This window comes from Eretmochelys imbricata, chromosome 1, assembly GCF_965152235.1.
Source record: "Eretmochelys imbricata isolate rEreImb1 chromosome 1, rEreImb1.hap1, whole genome shotgun sequence".
In the NCBI taxonomy this organism is placed as follows: Eukaryota; Metazoa; Chordata; order Testudines; family Cheloniidae; genus Eretmochelys; species Eretmochelys imbricata.
In genome coordinates, this window is record NC_135572.1 from 345,589,941 (window position 1) to 345,606,187 (window position 16,247).

Consider the following 16,247-nt stretch of genomic DNA (forward strand, 5'->3'; position numbering starts at 1 on the left):
AAAGCATGATTTGAGGACTTCAATAGCTCAGACATAGGTGAGAGGTTTTTCGCAGGAGTGGGTGGGTGAGATTCTGTGGCCTGCATTGTGCAGGAGGTCAGACTAGATGATCATAATGGTCCCTTCTGACCGTAATATCTATGGATCTATGAATCTATAATCTGTTTAATAGAGCCAGAACCCAGGAAGGGAGATGAGTTTGGATTTTACACTGAGCATGGGCTGGCTTTGCAAGGCAAAATGGGAAAGGACCCTGTTCGGAGTCCTGAAGTCATCCCACATGCAATTTATGATGGCAGTAAGTTGTAGTGGAATTCTACTTTCTAGGCCAAATTCCAAGGTTCTTACCTAGTTTTTACTTGATCCTTACTTAGCAAAAAATCCCTGTGACTTAGCTTTGGCCCATTTTGAAGATCCTGTGTGAAAAAAATGACCTCCTTTTCAGAGGGTTTTGCTATATTTCTTTAGTTATGCGAATAGTCAAAATAAAATACACAATCTCTCTCCAGTGGGAAAATTCTAGTTCACCCTGGGGGAGTTTCAATCAGTTGTTAGCTGTCATCATTTTCTTGAAGTTTCACCAAAGAAATAAGCACTTTAAAGACTATTTAAGGGTCTTGCCACATCAGAAATAGCAACTGGCTGTTTCTTATGTTTTCTCTGTGCCTACCATTCCCACCCTTCCCTAAATTTACTCCCAACCTGTAACCAAATAATAAAATGGGATGCTAATATGAGAAAAACAGCCGGACTTGCAAAAGAGAACCACGTTTTCTGATGTTCTAGGGAAAGTGCTGTAGGGGCCTGCTTAATGTACCTATTTCTTTACCAAAGCAAAACAAAACAAAACAAGCTACACAAGTTCCCACTGCACAGTGGTTGTGATTCCACTTATAGGAGAGGCTCTACACATCACATGCATATGGTCAGCATATAGCTTGCAATCCAGAACGTACCAGGGTAAATCATGCACACTCTTTATTGATATAATAGCACATGTTGAAATCTCTGTGTGAGGTGTGCACAAACCCCACACTAGAGAATAAGAGGTTAAGGAGCAGCAATGGGCCCAGGTGGCCCTGCCCAGCCACACCTGCAAAGTCTGTACAAGCTGGAGACAGGGCTTAAAAGGGGAAGTAGAACAGCTCAGAGGAGAGTAGGCAGTGGAAGGGAGCAGAACTCTGCTCTGAGTTCTGGGGAATTACTTCCCAGGAGCTCTTGTGGCCTGAGACTTGGGAAAACAGACCTGATCAGGCCTACAAAGGAGAGAGTTGGGAAGGTCAGAGACTTTATTTGGGATTCTGTAATTTACTCCATGAGCAGAAGGGCAATTTGGGTAGGAAGTGGTCCAGGGGGCAGCTGCGCAGCATCCTAACGTGCAGGACATAGCTACTCACCATTGGGCCCTGGATTGAAGCCCGGGGGAGAGGGTGGACCCTAGCCACTCCCAAAAGACAGGGCATCAACAGAAGCCTTTACCTCAGTAGAGTCCAGCTGGGGAAGACCCTGACTGTTCAAGGGCCCAGACCAGCAAAGTGCCCATAATAAGGTGAAAGCCCCGAAGCACTTGGAGAAGCTGAAGGACAGGACTATAACTGAAAAGGGGTAGCCACCTGCTGCACTCATGCCTGTCCCCAGGCAGCAGTGGGTGTGAGTGTTCCCCTTTTACACTCTGTAATGGGTAGAGGTAAGGCCTGGGGCAGACAGGTCTGACTTTGAAGCAATGCCCTGTATGGGAAGTTGTCCAAGTGTTACTTATTGTTGGAATATACGTATTTTTCTCATTTTGAGCAGAGACACTCGTTCTGGCTGACACTACCACCTCTGAACCGTACAGCTCTCCAGGGCACAACAATATGGAGAACACTGAGCACATTAACAAGAATAATGAAGCTACTGAATGGCTGATTTTGGCTTGTATTTTCCCAGGGTTTAACTCTGGCATCCTGGCCAATTCCAACATGGGTAACCACATTCTGCTTTCATTAATTCCCCCTGCAGTGTCGAATGGATGTCGTTGCTCATTTCCTCTCCTAAGGTATTGGGTAGTGATGCTTGGTATTACTAAACCTGCCACAATTCTCCCTGTAGGGGGCTTTGTCTCAGTGGTAGTGGGAATTATTTCCTGTATATCAGGTTGTTACATTTTGTACTGTACTTTGGGAACATTTCAAGATAAAGTTTTATATAATGTAAGTTATTAGTATCATTTCATGCACATCTACATCAAAGTAAAAAACAACCCAACAACAGGGATGGCACGGTTTTTGGGAAGGAAACTGCCTTCTACAGATCACTGTTGCTTAACAAATAATAATAATAAAACAGTAACGATGTTACTCTATCAATAATTTGTTAAATATAAATAATCAGAGGCTCAAGCAGAACATGCTGCAACCCATAATTCTTTTCAACTTTATAATGCAATTTTCTATTTTTTGCTTCCATTAACTTAAAATTCGCCATGTACAAGAATCTGAGGGACCAGAATTTTAGCTACCTGGCATTCATTAGCTTGTCCGTGTGGGTCCAAACCCATGGGATAGGAATTTGATAAAGTCTCTCACTCTTTTTTCTATTAAACTGAACACATACCAAAACTGCCTTGTCACCAGTGGGAAACGGAGCCCAACAATGAAGCTATTTCAAACTGGAAAATGTTACAACTGGAATAAGAGGAAGTTGCAAGCTGCTAAAATTAGTTCTTGTGAGTAATGACTTTTTATATAAAATGAGTTTTTGATTAAAAAAACTCCATTGCAGCAGATGCTGAAATCTGGCTGTGATTTATAAAAAAGCATTAGAGGCTGGCACTGAAAGAAGGGTAGCATTTCCTAAGACATCTTCACGTATCAGGGTTACATTTTTCTGTGTGCTTATGATCTATTATATAGCCAAATATTCATCAAAAATAGCAATGCATAAGAAATAGCTTGTTTTCTCAATGTCATAAGCTCAAGACTATCCTGGGAGAGTGTGTGTTTCTGTTTGGATGTAGTTAAATCACTAACAGTAACAATATTTTATAACATTTTTCATTTATGCCCTGCTTCTGAATTGGGTTCCCCTAAACTGCCATCTTTTTAAATCCAACGACGGTGACATGCTAAGAGGAAGTAAGCTCTGGTAAATGTTTTCTGTTCTGCCCAGAAATTACTTTGAATCTCACCCCCCTCAACACACACAATGATTGGAACTAACAGCCTGGCTTGTTAAGCAGGTATTGGCTTCACCTTCACCCACTGGAACTTTTTAGCCAGTCTAGATATAGTAGCATTCTCTGCCTGGTTGAGAGAGTTATTCTGGAAGTGTGAGCGAATAATGCAAGTATAAAGTCAGATGTAGTCACTCATTTCAGGCCAATTATCATCTTAGCTGAAGATCCTAAACTGGTCACTTTCTCTTCATCCAGGCATTAATACTGTTCCCATCAATGTGGTATCAAAAAGCCTGCAGGGCTATTTACTATGAAGACTGGGAGGGAATCCCATTCTCTTTTTCACCGAACATCTACCATTGGCTAAGTCCATCTCAGGGGCTTCCACTTTCTTTCAAAGCATCAGGTATTGGGTATTACTGGAGATGGGATGTCTGAATAATGGTGTGGCAAATACATTATGTCATAGCTGGTATGGCAAATCATTGTTATTATTATACTTTCTAATGTATATAGTAAAAATTAGATTCCTATTAGATATGTAATCCAGAAGCCTTAAAATTCCATCTCTTCTTATAGGACCTCGTTGTTATTCAATGGATTTCACCCTGCTGGGCAGGGAATTCCCGATAGGGTAGTGGAATTTTAAGTCTTCAGAGCAGTATGTGTATTTTTTTTGAAAAACACAAGCACACATCGATTTTGAAAACAAATAGGAGATACTGTTGCACTGATGCCAGCAAAACACACAGTTTCACTGGTGTGAAAAGAGTGTATATTGGTAACATTGCTTGAGCCACGTGTCAAGGGGCAGGACTGAAACCTTCTATCTGATAGTTACACACAGATCACTGGGAGGATTATTTCTTAACCAAGTGCTGCAGAGGGGTTCACTGTTGATCATCTTCATGAGCACAGCTCCTGCCTTCCGACACAACTAATAATAAAACAGGGGTATTAGGGAGCGTAAAAGCAACTAGTGAAACATCAGCAGCAAAAAGCATTTGATTGCATGTGCCATGGCTGAATGGAGCTGAGGACATGGATAGAACATGGACTAATTTTATCTCTGCATAACCAGACAGCACTAGCCAGGCCTGCTTGTGTGTAGCCGTAACAACACATAAGTATTTCTATGGTAAAAACTCTACACTGAACTGTAACTGGGAAAGAGATGCTAATAGTGGCCAAGCCTCTGGCCTGCTGTTCTCTACCATCTAGCCTCTGAGCCAGGCTGAAGTACTATGCTTAGCATAGGCAGGACTGAGGACTTGACTTAAAAATGGACAGAAAAACCTTGCTAGACTTTCCCTCTATTACTAACCTAAGACTCAAAGCTTCAGGAAAACACATGAGGAGGAGTGCTTCACTCAGCAATATGCCTTGGGCCCTGCAGCCCCATATTTGCAGCTGTTAGGTGGCAGGGCTTGAGGGCAGTAAACACCACTCTTTTTTAAAGGAATATTAATGAGTAATGGCATCCCCAGTGATCTCTGAATTATTTAATATTAGGGCTGTCGATTAATCGCAGTTAACTCATGCGATTAACTCAAAAAAATTAACCGTGATTAAAAAAATTAATCTTGCAACCTCCGCACAACTCCTTTTGTGTCAGGACCCCTACAATTACAACACTGTGAGATTTCAGATTTAAATAGCTGAAAGCATGAAATTTACTATTTTTTAAAAGCCTATGACCATGAAATTGGTAGGGCCCTAATCATCAGCATGGATGTATGTCCTCTGGAATGGTGGTTGAAGCATGAAGGGACATATGAATCTTTAGCGCATCTGGCATGTAAATATCTTGCAATGCCGGCTACAATAGTGCCATGTGAATGCCTGTTCTCACTTTCAGGTGACACTGTAAACAAGAAGTAGGCAGCATTATGTCCTGCAAATGTAAACAAACTTGTTTGTCTTGGCAATTGGCTGAACAAGAAGTAGGACTGAGTGGACTTGCAGGCTCTAAAATTTTACATTGTTTTATTTTGAATCCAGGGGTTTTTTGTACATAATTCTATATTTGTAAGTTCAACTTCCATGATAAAGAGATTGCACTACAGTGCTTGTATGCGGTGAATTGAAAAATACTATTTCTTTTGTTTTTTACAGCGCAAATATTTGTAATAAAAATAAATATAAAGTGAGTACTGTACACTTTATATTCTGTGTTGTAATTGAAATTAATATATTAGAAAATGTAGAAAACATCCAAAAATATTTAAATAAATGGTATTCTATTCTTTTTTAACAGTGCGATTAACCGCAATTAATTTTTTTAATCGCTTGACAGCCCTATTTAATATACGTCCATCCTGCCTGGAAGAGCTCTGCTCCTTCAGTGCTCCTGAGACTGCAAAAGGCAGGATTTGGCTCTAGGGATTTAGCAGTGCCAATAGCTTTAATTCTCTCTGCAAAATTCTGCTGCCTCCTTCTGTTGTTAAAACTTGCTCTGAGGAAAATCCACCAGTCAGCAATGTTTTCAGAGGAGAACACTGCAGACACTCAAGCAGAACAGCGAAAGTGTCGGAAAACTGACATTATTTAGGATTGTGTTGTTGTTGTTGTTCAAGAAAAACCGTGCAATATACTTAAAAAAGAAGAAGTAAACCACCATTTGGGTGGCACTGGGGAAAACAGGTCATAAAAGTTATACTCGGGACTAAAAGAAAATGCAGTTGACAGACAAACAATATGCACTGTGCAGCAATGGATAATGTATCAATTATATGGTGTGCACACAAAAATAGCTGTGCTGCATTACGCAAAAGTTACGCAAGCTGACAAGCCATCAAATGTTTACACAAAGGGAAAAGGAACCAAGTAGGAACAATTTGATGCCGTGGCACTTCAGTCACTTTTTGCTGCAGACTTGTTTGACTGTGACATTTGTATAAAATGGAAAAATACCACCACTGGAAATATAAGCATCAACAGGTCTAACCTGGCTTCTGTTATACTTAGTAGCAACAGGGTTGTTCCCTGCTTCAGTAAACAAAGAGAACAAGTTTGTCATGTTAGCTGTGCCCTGTTTGGCCTATCTGAGCCAGCCTATTGCAGCAGCCTAAACATGTTTCAAGGAACCACACATGGTACAAATGCCAATTGATGAAAGGAATCTAAGGCTGCAGACAACATACACAATTACGATCTAACCCACATACGCCCACAGGGAGCTGGGCCCAGAATGCTGACATTTATAATTCGGCGTTCCTCACTTGAGCTGAAGGGAATCTCCCATAGATAACACAAGCAGCAGGTCCCTTCTCTTCCCTGTAGGCCAACCACTAGAGGTTGACCTCACACATTCATACACACACAGCAGGTTTCAGCTGGTGCCCATTGATCCCCAGCACTGTTATAGGCACAGCTCCCTAGTCAGCAGGAATGACCACTGCATCACCATGTCCCTGTGCCCAGGGGTTCCCAGACTCTTTCCATCTTGACTCCCATATCCTTTCCAGCTACTGTGGACTCAGACAATAGGGGTGAGCTTCCCTTGATAAGAGGAAAAATATACACAGCTGAGTATGTGTTACAGATCCTATAGTTATAAAATTAACAGATACTTACAAAATGTATGCGATTACCCCAATAGACCAACAATCCACCGCTTTGCTGTAGGGTTTCTGGGCCAGCACTTCAGGAGCTGGAAAAATAAAAGTCATATAGCTAAATGTAACAAGACCAAAACTGTGCGTGTTGCCAACATGCAGGACTCCACGGTCATTCATAGAATCCCTTGGCCAACATAGGAACGGCCGTACTGGGTCAGACCAAAGGTCCATCTAGCCCAGTATCCTGTCTTCCGACAGTGGCCAATGCCAGGTGCTCCAGAGGGAATGAATAGGACAGGTAATCATCAAGTGATCCATTTCCTGTCATCCACTCCCTGCTTCTGGCAAACATTCAGAGCATGAGGTTGCCTCCCTGACTATCTTTGCTAATAGCCATTGATGGACCTATCCTCCATGAACATATCTAGTTCTTTTTTTAACTCTATTATAGTTTTGGCCTTCACAACATCCCAGGCCCAATTCTGTGTAATGCCCATTATTTATTTTGGGAGCTGAGACTACCTTGACTTGTTCCCTAACTCCCAGACTCAGGCCTCATATTAGAAGGCCAAACCAGAAAGTTTTAAAGAGTATTTATTGAAAGAAAATTGAATCCGAATGCAGAGTTAGCTCATCATCTTCCGATAGAGATTAGAGGACTGAAAACAAAAACAAGCACATAAAAAAAAATATAAAAGACAATCAGGCCACAGGATCATCAGCTTCCCGTCAAAAGAACTTTTGGTAATGCGAAGAAAAACAAGACAGTGTTGCACAATTACTCAAATGTACATTTATAAGTTGGCAGCTCTGTGGCATTGTGCTATCAAATGGAAGATTTCAGGAAGCAACTCAAATTGAGGACCATGTGTCACTGAGCTGATATGCTAAGTTTCCAGGAGAGGGATGAGAGCTAGACAGCTGTCACTGTACCTCCTACAACCTGACTAATGAAGCATCGCGGTTGTCAGAGTCAGAGGGAGCCACTTGCCCTTCTGTCTCAGGGAGCAAAGAGACCACAATAACTGAGAGAAACTAAAAGAGCTAGGAATTAGAGCTAGACACACACAAAAGAACTGAGCCTCATTTGCATTTAAAACTGTTAACTACTATATCCCGTGGAAGATGGAGGCTGAACATTTATTCAAAGGCTTTTGGGTTTTTTTTTTTAAATCACTGAACCTTAAAAAGGCACATTTACTACATGAAAGTCTGGAGAACTATGTCTATGCTGGTAGCTTTCATCTGGAAATGCTTAACACTGAATTTTAAACCCCATGGCCTTAATCTTTTTCATGTAAAGAAGCTTTTGAATTTTCAAAGCAAAATGCCCACAGTAATGCAAAAATCATTGCTCATGATATTTATAAAGTTGACCTGCCGTGTTGGGTTTAAAAGCACAGGGTTTTCTCATGAGTACTGAGGATTTTAAGGGCCAGGTTCTGCCACAACTATTCATGTTGAGTAGTACTTTTACTCTGCAGGTAATCCTACTGAAGACAATGGGGCTACTCCAAAAGAAAGGGGCCACTTAATGTGGTCAAGCATATCACACTCTGGCCCCTTGCTGTACACAATGCAGTACATTTACAGAGCACCTAGCTAAAGATTTCCTGCTGCAGAGACCGAACAGTCTAAATAAAACAGGGCAAAGGAACCCAGGACAAAATTTCTGGAGGAGGAGGGCGTGGAAGTTATTAATGACGAGGAGTTGCTTGGAGGAGAGTGTACAAGGAGGGATTTAAGGAGGACAAGGGACTTGGCTTCAAGCCTTCTCTCATACTGCACCCTATTTACGATATTGTCTCCTTGCTCTCATCTGCCAAGAATAGACTTGGGAGATGTAAGGAGTAATGACTGGGAGAAGTCTAGAGGAAATGAGAACAGAGAGATGGCTGGAAGTGAGGTTACGAAGAGCCTTGTAGGTTAGGATGAATTAAGCTTCACACAGCCCTATGATGTAGGGCAAATATTATGCTCACTTTGGAGATGGAGGAAGAACAGCCTACCAGACTTTGGCCACTACAAAACAACAAATGATAACACTTCTGTTCAAATATAGGATTAACAATATGTTAAGCACATATGCTGGACAATTCTTTTTCATCTTCAAACACAAACACTACTGAACCCTCAGGCATGCCTGTGAGATAGGCCAGTGTTCTCATCCCCATTTTACACAGGGGGAAACTAGACCCAGAGAAGTTAAGGGACTTGCCCTGGTGCCCTAGTGCGAGTCAGTTTCAGAGCTAGGATTAGAACTCAGAGGTTCCTGGTGCCCCATCCTGTGCACTGAGAACATGCCTCAATTTTTATGAGAGTGGAATATATGAACAATGGACTTGCTCCTTCTCCTATTGACGTCAGTGACAAAGCAGCCATTGACTTTAATGGGAGCAGGCTCTGGCTCAAGTCAATAATAACATTAACAGTCATTGCAGGCTCTGATCCTGACATTGACTCTGCATGGGTGGATCCTGAACTTCAGTGGAACTCCATGTAGTGCAAGGTTCCACCTACGTTGTTCCTTTTGCAGGACAGGGGCCATAGTCCTTTCCTCAGTTTGCACCACTCACGCCTCTCAAAAGCCTGCAAAGTACCATACTTCTCCTTTTAGACTCCTCTCTGCACTGGGGGCCCAATCTGACTAGAGCCTCCTGCAACATGATGCTAAGCACATCACACGATCATGCCCTAGGTGAGCATGACTGCAATACTTCGTCTGCATCTGTTGCAGGATGGTGGCTTCTAAAGCAGAAGGGCTGGGACTCTAAAGAGTTTTCTGAATGCTAAAGTAGCATGGCTATTGGTTTTTGTTTCAAAGGGCAATAACTCAGCAATTAAGGTAGGGGCATGTGAAGAAAAGAAGGCAAGAACAGTGGCCCAATCTGCTTTTGATACATATCAACAGGACTTCCATACATGCATCTGAGGACAGGATTTGTGATAATAGCAATGGCGGACACCTATTCTATCTACGGTTCTTATATGGCCTTCATTGCCCTACACACCTTCTACGCTGTCTGTAGTGTATTTATCCTCGCAATATCCCCGTGAGTAGAGAACTTAAGAACAGAGACACTAACTAACTAGTCCAAGTCACACAGGAAGGCCATGGCAGGGCAAGGAATGAAACCCATGTCTTCCAAGACCCAGCCTAGTGCCCAAACCAGTGGGCCAACGTTCCTCCCTAGGCCAGGCCAGACCAGACCAAACCTCATAATGATCAATATGCTGGGGGAGCAACACTTAGGGCAATGGAATTCTGAAAGAAATTCATGTGTCCAGTGATCTGAAGAAACAAGTTGGAGAGAGCTGTGAGAACCAGTTGCTCATGTTGCTCCGAGAGGCGAAAGCAAGAATTGTGATTAAAAAAAAAGAGGCCATTGGTGCTATGCAGTAAAACAAGACAAATGGCTGCGGAGAAACTGAGACAGAAAATGGAAGTAGGGAGAGTGAAATTAACAAGTGGGGAAGAATTCACTCCTTTCTTTCTGTAGGTCGAATTCATTAAAACATATGTGATGAGTTACGCCCTGTGGCAAAAAGCCCTACTCACTTCTGCCAAGGACCCTGGGGAGCTGCTATTTTCTAAAGGTTTACACACTGGTGGAAATTAGGGGTTTTCAACTTAAATTTCCATGAAGCCAAGGGCTGTATGCTGGCACCAGGGAGCAGGAGACTGGACTGCAGCTTCCATCACCACACCCCTCCCTGGATTCCCCAGGAGTCACTGAGGACACGAGGCTGCCCCAGCAGCAGTGAGAAGAGCTTAAAGCTCCAGCTCCCAGAGCATTGCTCACTCTTCCAGCAGCAGAATTTGGAGCAGGGGGCCATGTAATGTACATACTACACACCAGCCACAAGGAGATGTAATCAGAACACCAAACATACCTTTAGGACTGTTTTTATTTACACCTGCTGTCTAACTGTCTGTGCTCCTCTCATCCCTCTGTCTCCCATGTTTGCTACCAGATCACACATTCCCTTGCCAGTTTCTTGTCTTCTCTTCCCCTTTCTCTCCTACCTTTTCTGTCATCCTCCTCCATTCTTCTTTCCCCTTAGCTCCTCCTCCACTACCCCCTTCTACCTCCACCAAGCAAAAAAACCCAAAGCAAAAAGTCAGCCTTAATCATAATCCTATTGCAATAAAATAAAACATCTATTTTAAGAAAATGCCACCAAGATGTGGGCCTAGCCACCAAAGCGAACTCATGATCCTTCTCTGCCTCTTCCCATCCCTGCTCTCTTGGTGCAGGGCTTCATTTCTCTTGTCTCCAGTAATATTTTAAGCTCTCTGGGGCAGAGACTTATTATCTGTTTTCACAGATTCACAACTCTTAAGGCCAGAAGTGGCCATCTAATTTGACCTCTTTGCATAGCACAGGCCAAAGAACCTCACCCTATAATTTCTGCACCAAGTCCACAACTTCTGTTTCAGCAATAATATATAGTTTAGAAAGATATCCAGTCTTGACTTAAAGACAGCAAGTGACAGAGAATTCACCATGCCCCTAGATATTGCAATAATACCGAAGAGCCATACAGTCATTGACTAAGCCCCACTGTGGTAGGAACTGTACAAACACAGAACTAAGGGATGATACCTGCACCAAAGAGCTTACAATCTAAATATCTTTCTTTACATGCCTGTGAAGTGCCTAATATAGTTTCAGATGTTATAAAGCAATACTGAGCATTTATAAGCATCTGTGTTTGGATTAAAATGCTATATACAATGACCAATCAAAAATGTTAAAGGCAAAAAATAGGACCTTCTATCACACAGAGCTCTTCACATCTGGGTCATCATGTTTCATATCCAGCCAATGTCAGCAGTGACTGCATTACTGCCATCTCAAGGGGGTTTGGTGGACAGCTGTGAAATGGTCTCATTTAATTTGTAAGCAGTCCAACGTACATAGCCCCAAAAGCACCACTAGAAATGATGCCCACTGAGACTGCAGCTGGCAATCTCTGGAGAGGTAGTCAAGATGTGAGAGAAAATAGCAGGCAGTAAGGCACGTGAGAGAAAATAGCACTACCTCTTTCTGTTCTTCAGATAAACAGAACACTTGACTTCCCAGCCCTGGCTATCTGGTGTTTTTCACAATTTCATTTAAAATAATCTGGAAAGAAAAATGGAAGGGTTGTTCTGAAAAGAGATTTTTAGAAAAGGAATTAGAAAAGTTGCTGGCTTCGGCCCTTCAAAGTGAGTGGTCGTGCTCTGTTAGAACACACTAATAAATTCCCAGAAAATGCAATAACTGAATGCTGAAGGATAGTAGCAGTTCATGTTCTTGAAGAGTTTAGCACATGAGATTTTAAGCTTGCTGAGCATGCTGCATGAAGTTAGTTATTAGAGTGTGCTGACAGGACACTACCAGTGGTCCCCCCTAGCCCGAGGGCTGAATGTAGCCTTCATTTGCTCCCATAATTGTATCTCCTGCTGGCAGTTTTTGCCATCCCACAAGAACAAAGTATAATGCTATTTTTCCTGTTACACGTGATTTCAGGTAAACTGACAGGAAATCCCACCTTTATACATGTGATCTCCAGAGGAGAGCAACAAATCAGGGAGGAAAATTAAAAGATCTAAATATTTATAGGTTGATTATGGACCCCAGGTACCACAGGAAGAAAGGAATTGAACCCAGGACTTCTAAGTTCCCTACATCAGGGCACACTGCATAGTAAGTTGGACTAGCACAAGCATGGTGCATGCCAGAGTTAGAAGTTTAACTGCTAGCTACTTCAGTGTAGCTACACCAGTGCCAATTTCCCTAAAGTAGGGGAAACAAAAGGGAGTTATGGTACACTTCTGTACCCAGAAAGATAATGGAGCAAACAATTAAGCAGTCAATGTCTAGAAAATAATAAGTAACAGTCAGTATGGATTTGTCAAGAACAAATCATGTCAAACCAACCTAACAGCTTTCTTTGACAAGGTAACAAGCCTTGTGTATGGGGGAAGCGGTAGATGTGGTATATCTTGACTTTAGTAAGGCTTTGGATACTGTCTCGCATATGACCTTCTCATAAACAAATTAGGGAAATACAACCTAGATGGAGCTTCTATAAGGTGAGTGCATAACTGGTTGGAAAACCATTCCCACAGAGTAGTTATCAGTGGTTCACAGTCAGATGGAAGGGCATATTGAGTGGGGTCCCACAGGGAACAGTTCTGGGTCCAGTTCTACTCACTATCTTCATCAATGATTTAGCTAGTGGCATAGAGAGTACACTTATGAAGTTTGTGAACAATACCAAACTGAGAGGAGTTGCAGGTGCTTTGCAGGATAGGATTAAAATTCAAAATGATCTGGACAAACTGGAGAAATGATCTGAAGTAAATAGGATGAAATTCAATCAGGACAAAAGCAAAGTACTCCACTTAGGAAGGAACAATCAGTTGAACACACACAAAATAGGAAATGACTTTCTAGGAAGTAGTACTGTAGAATGGGATCTGAGGGCCATAGTTAAGGCTAGTCACAGAGGTCACGGATTCTGTGACTTCCAAAGACCTCCGTGACTTCAGCCAGCCCTGGCTAGGAGCCGCAGGGTCCCCGGTTGCTGCCGGCGGCCGGCAGACCTCCTGCAGCTCCTGACCACCGCAGGCGGTGGGGTGATCTCTGCAGCTCCCACCACTGCAGGAGGGACCCCCAACACTGCCCACTGCTGCGGGCAGCAGGAGGGATCCCTGTATCTCCCCAGCACTGTGGGCGGCAGCAGGGATCCCCAGAGCTCCCCGCTGCCGTGGGCAGCAAGAGGGATCTCCCGAGCTCCTGGGCTCCTTGGTGGCAGGAGGAACCCCCAGAGTTTGGAGCCCCCAGCGGAGGGGGCCCCTGGAAGTCCCAGCTCACCCGCAACTGTCCAGGCTTCTCATTTTATCATGGATATTTTTAGTAAAAGTCAGGGACAAGTCACGGGCTTCTGTGAATTTTTCATTATTGCCCATGACCTGTCTGTGACTTTTCCTAAAATATCTGTGAAAAAATCTTAGCCTTAGTCATAGTGGATTCCAAGAGGTGCCACGGAGGGTTGGGGAGGGCAGGGCATTGGTTGGCCTAGGGAGAGTCAGGGCTGGAGAACATCTCACTCCATGAATCCTCCTCTGTAGTAGGGGTACTGAAGACTGCTTCAGCCACAACAGCAAAGCAGGATTCACAGAGCAGCTCTGCAGCAGCTCCATAAGCTCGTGAGGAGGATGCCTCCTTTGTCCACCTGCCCATAGATCCTGCCCATAGATCCCCCCGAGCATCCAGGTCACCTGCTTGAGCTGGGTGCAGCTCCTTAATGAGCAGACCAGTATTTGTAAAGAATGATTGCAGTCTACAGTACAGGAAAGGTGTGAACTCCAAGCGGGGAGAGGAAATATTTCCTGTGGTACACAGGGAGAGGTAGAACACATATTTAAGGGATGGTTCTTTCCTATCTGTTGTTACAAAGAAAGCTTTAAGGGGCCAAGCTGGAATTTACACAGCTTCAGCCATGACAACATACAAACAATCCCTATTTTCTGTACGTTAATGCAATGGGGGTGCCGGAACATTGTGCTGCAATTGGCTACAGTCTCTGAGGAAGGTCTGACAAATGCAGTACTCATGCTTTATTTTTACTTTATTACTCATGTTACTGCCTAAACAACTCCTTGAGTTGTTACTTGCTAATAAAGATATTCCAAAAGACTTACTGGTATTTTCCACCATTTGGCTCAAAGTGATACCAAGTAACTCAAAAGCAAACATGAAAATCTGTTAATTACTTTTGTGCCTTGGCCTGGTGTCCTATCCAAAGCTATAATAAAATTACAGCTTTGACATGAGCTGAGATCTCTGCTGGATTTCTGGCAAATCAGAAATGTGGTGAAATGGCCTTTCAGGAATGAAAAACAAAGACCCAAAATGAAGGGGGGAAAAACAGACACAAAGAGTCCACTCCAACTCCCACTGAAGGAAATTTTCCATGGACTTCAGTAGGAGCTGGACTGGGCCCTAAAGCAGTAAGGTTACATTTAGGTGGGATTAATACATTAGAGAGTCCCATGGAACTATATTTCCATGATTCAGCATTCCTGATGTGCCTAATTTAGGGATCTAAACAGGGATACCACCAGATCTGTGTGGACCATGGCTCTGTAATGAGGCATAATTGAGAAGTATTGCTTGGGATAACACTCCATGCATCTGAAGAAGTGGGTTTTTTACCCACGAAAGCTTATGCCCAAATAAATCTGTTAGTCTTTAAGGTGCCACCAGACTCCTTGTTGTTTTTGCCTGGGATAGTCTTTAAGGTCTTGAATAAAATGTTCAAAAGCACCTAAGTCCTGTTTTCAAAAGTGACTTAGGCATGTAGGAGCCTAAATATCATCGAAAGTCAACAGGACTTGGACTCCTAAGTCACTTTTGGAAACAGGACTTTGGTTTGGCTAAGATTTTCAAAGGGGATTAGTGATTTTGGATGCCCCTACCTTTGGTGCCCAACTTGAGATGCCTTAAAAAGGCCTGATTTTCAGAAAGTACTGAGCACCCATCTTCTCAAAAATCAAATCCTTTTAAGTTGTCTCAAGCCAAAAATGAAGATGCCTAAAATTTCTAGTAACTTTTAAACATCTTTCCTTTAGGTTCCTAAGTAACTTAGGCTTGGTCTACACTACAGAGATAGGTCAGCGTAAGGCAGCTTATGTTGACCTAACTATGTTAGTGTCTACACTACAGCCTGGCTCCCACCGGATTCAGTGCCCTACTACTTCAACATAATAATTCCACCTCCACGAGAGGCGTAGGGCTTATGTCAGTGTAGTTAGGGCGACGCAGTGTCTCTGTAGACACTGCGTTCCTTACATCAGCTGTTGGCTGTCTTGTCTATTTCCTGGCTCAGCTGACAAGAAAGTTGGCTCCTGGCTCCCCAGCCAGGCTGGTGCCAGGTCTCTGCTCCAAGCCGGGCTGCCATCCAGGCTCCCAGCTTGGGTTGCCACCTGGGCTCCTGGATGCACCCCCCCCCATGAGAGTACTGGATGCACTGAGGCTCCCAGATGGGAGCCCAGCTGCCCCCCTCGGCTCTCGGCTCCCTTCTTCCTGCCAGGAACTTGGCAGCTGACCAGCCTCTGGGTGTGGATCTTCCTGCCAGAGGTGAGAAGCCCTGGGTGGCTGCTCCAGCTCCCAGCTGGGAATGGGGAGGTGAGAAGCTCAGGGGTCAGCTAGGCTCCAGGTGGGGAGCTGTGCAGAGCTGAGAGCCCTGGCTCTCAGCCCCCCACACTGCCCCTCTTCAGTCAGTGGAAATGCTCCTGGTGAGGACATGCACCACCGACAAAAGGAGGGTAGTGTGCACATCTCCCCCGCAGTAATTACTGTGGTGGCTGTACATCAATGTAACATAGGTCGATTTAAGATTGTCGTGTAGACATGCCCGTAGGTACTTTTGAAAATTTTACTCCCTGTCTAAACTAGGAGAAAAAGGTGTTTTTTAAAATCATGTTCGCTAACTCCGCTTGAAACACGACTTAGCCACTAGCATTGAAGACCTCT

The 16,247-nt window shown here is 43.5% G+C and overlaps 1 protein-coding gene across 1 annotated transcript in view; it reads right to left on the bottom strand.

Annotated features, from left to right (window-relative positions):
• CAMK1D (calcium/calmodulin dependent protein kinase ID) overlaps nt 1–16,247 on the bottom strand; it is a 358,532-nt gene that overhangs the window by 31,081 nt on the left and 311,204 nt on the right. Inside the window, exon 6 of the mRNA XM_077807888.1 lies at nt 6,734–6,809. Coding sequence (XP_077664014.1) covers nt 6,734–6,809 — 76 coding nt within the window. The remainder of the gene's footprint in view (nt 1–6,733; nt 6,810–16,247) is intronic.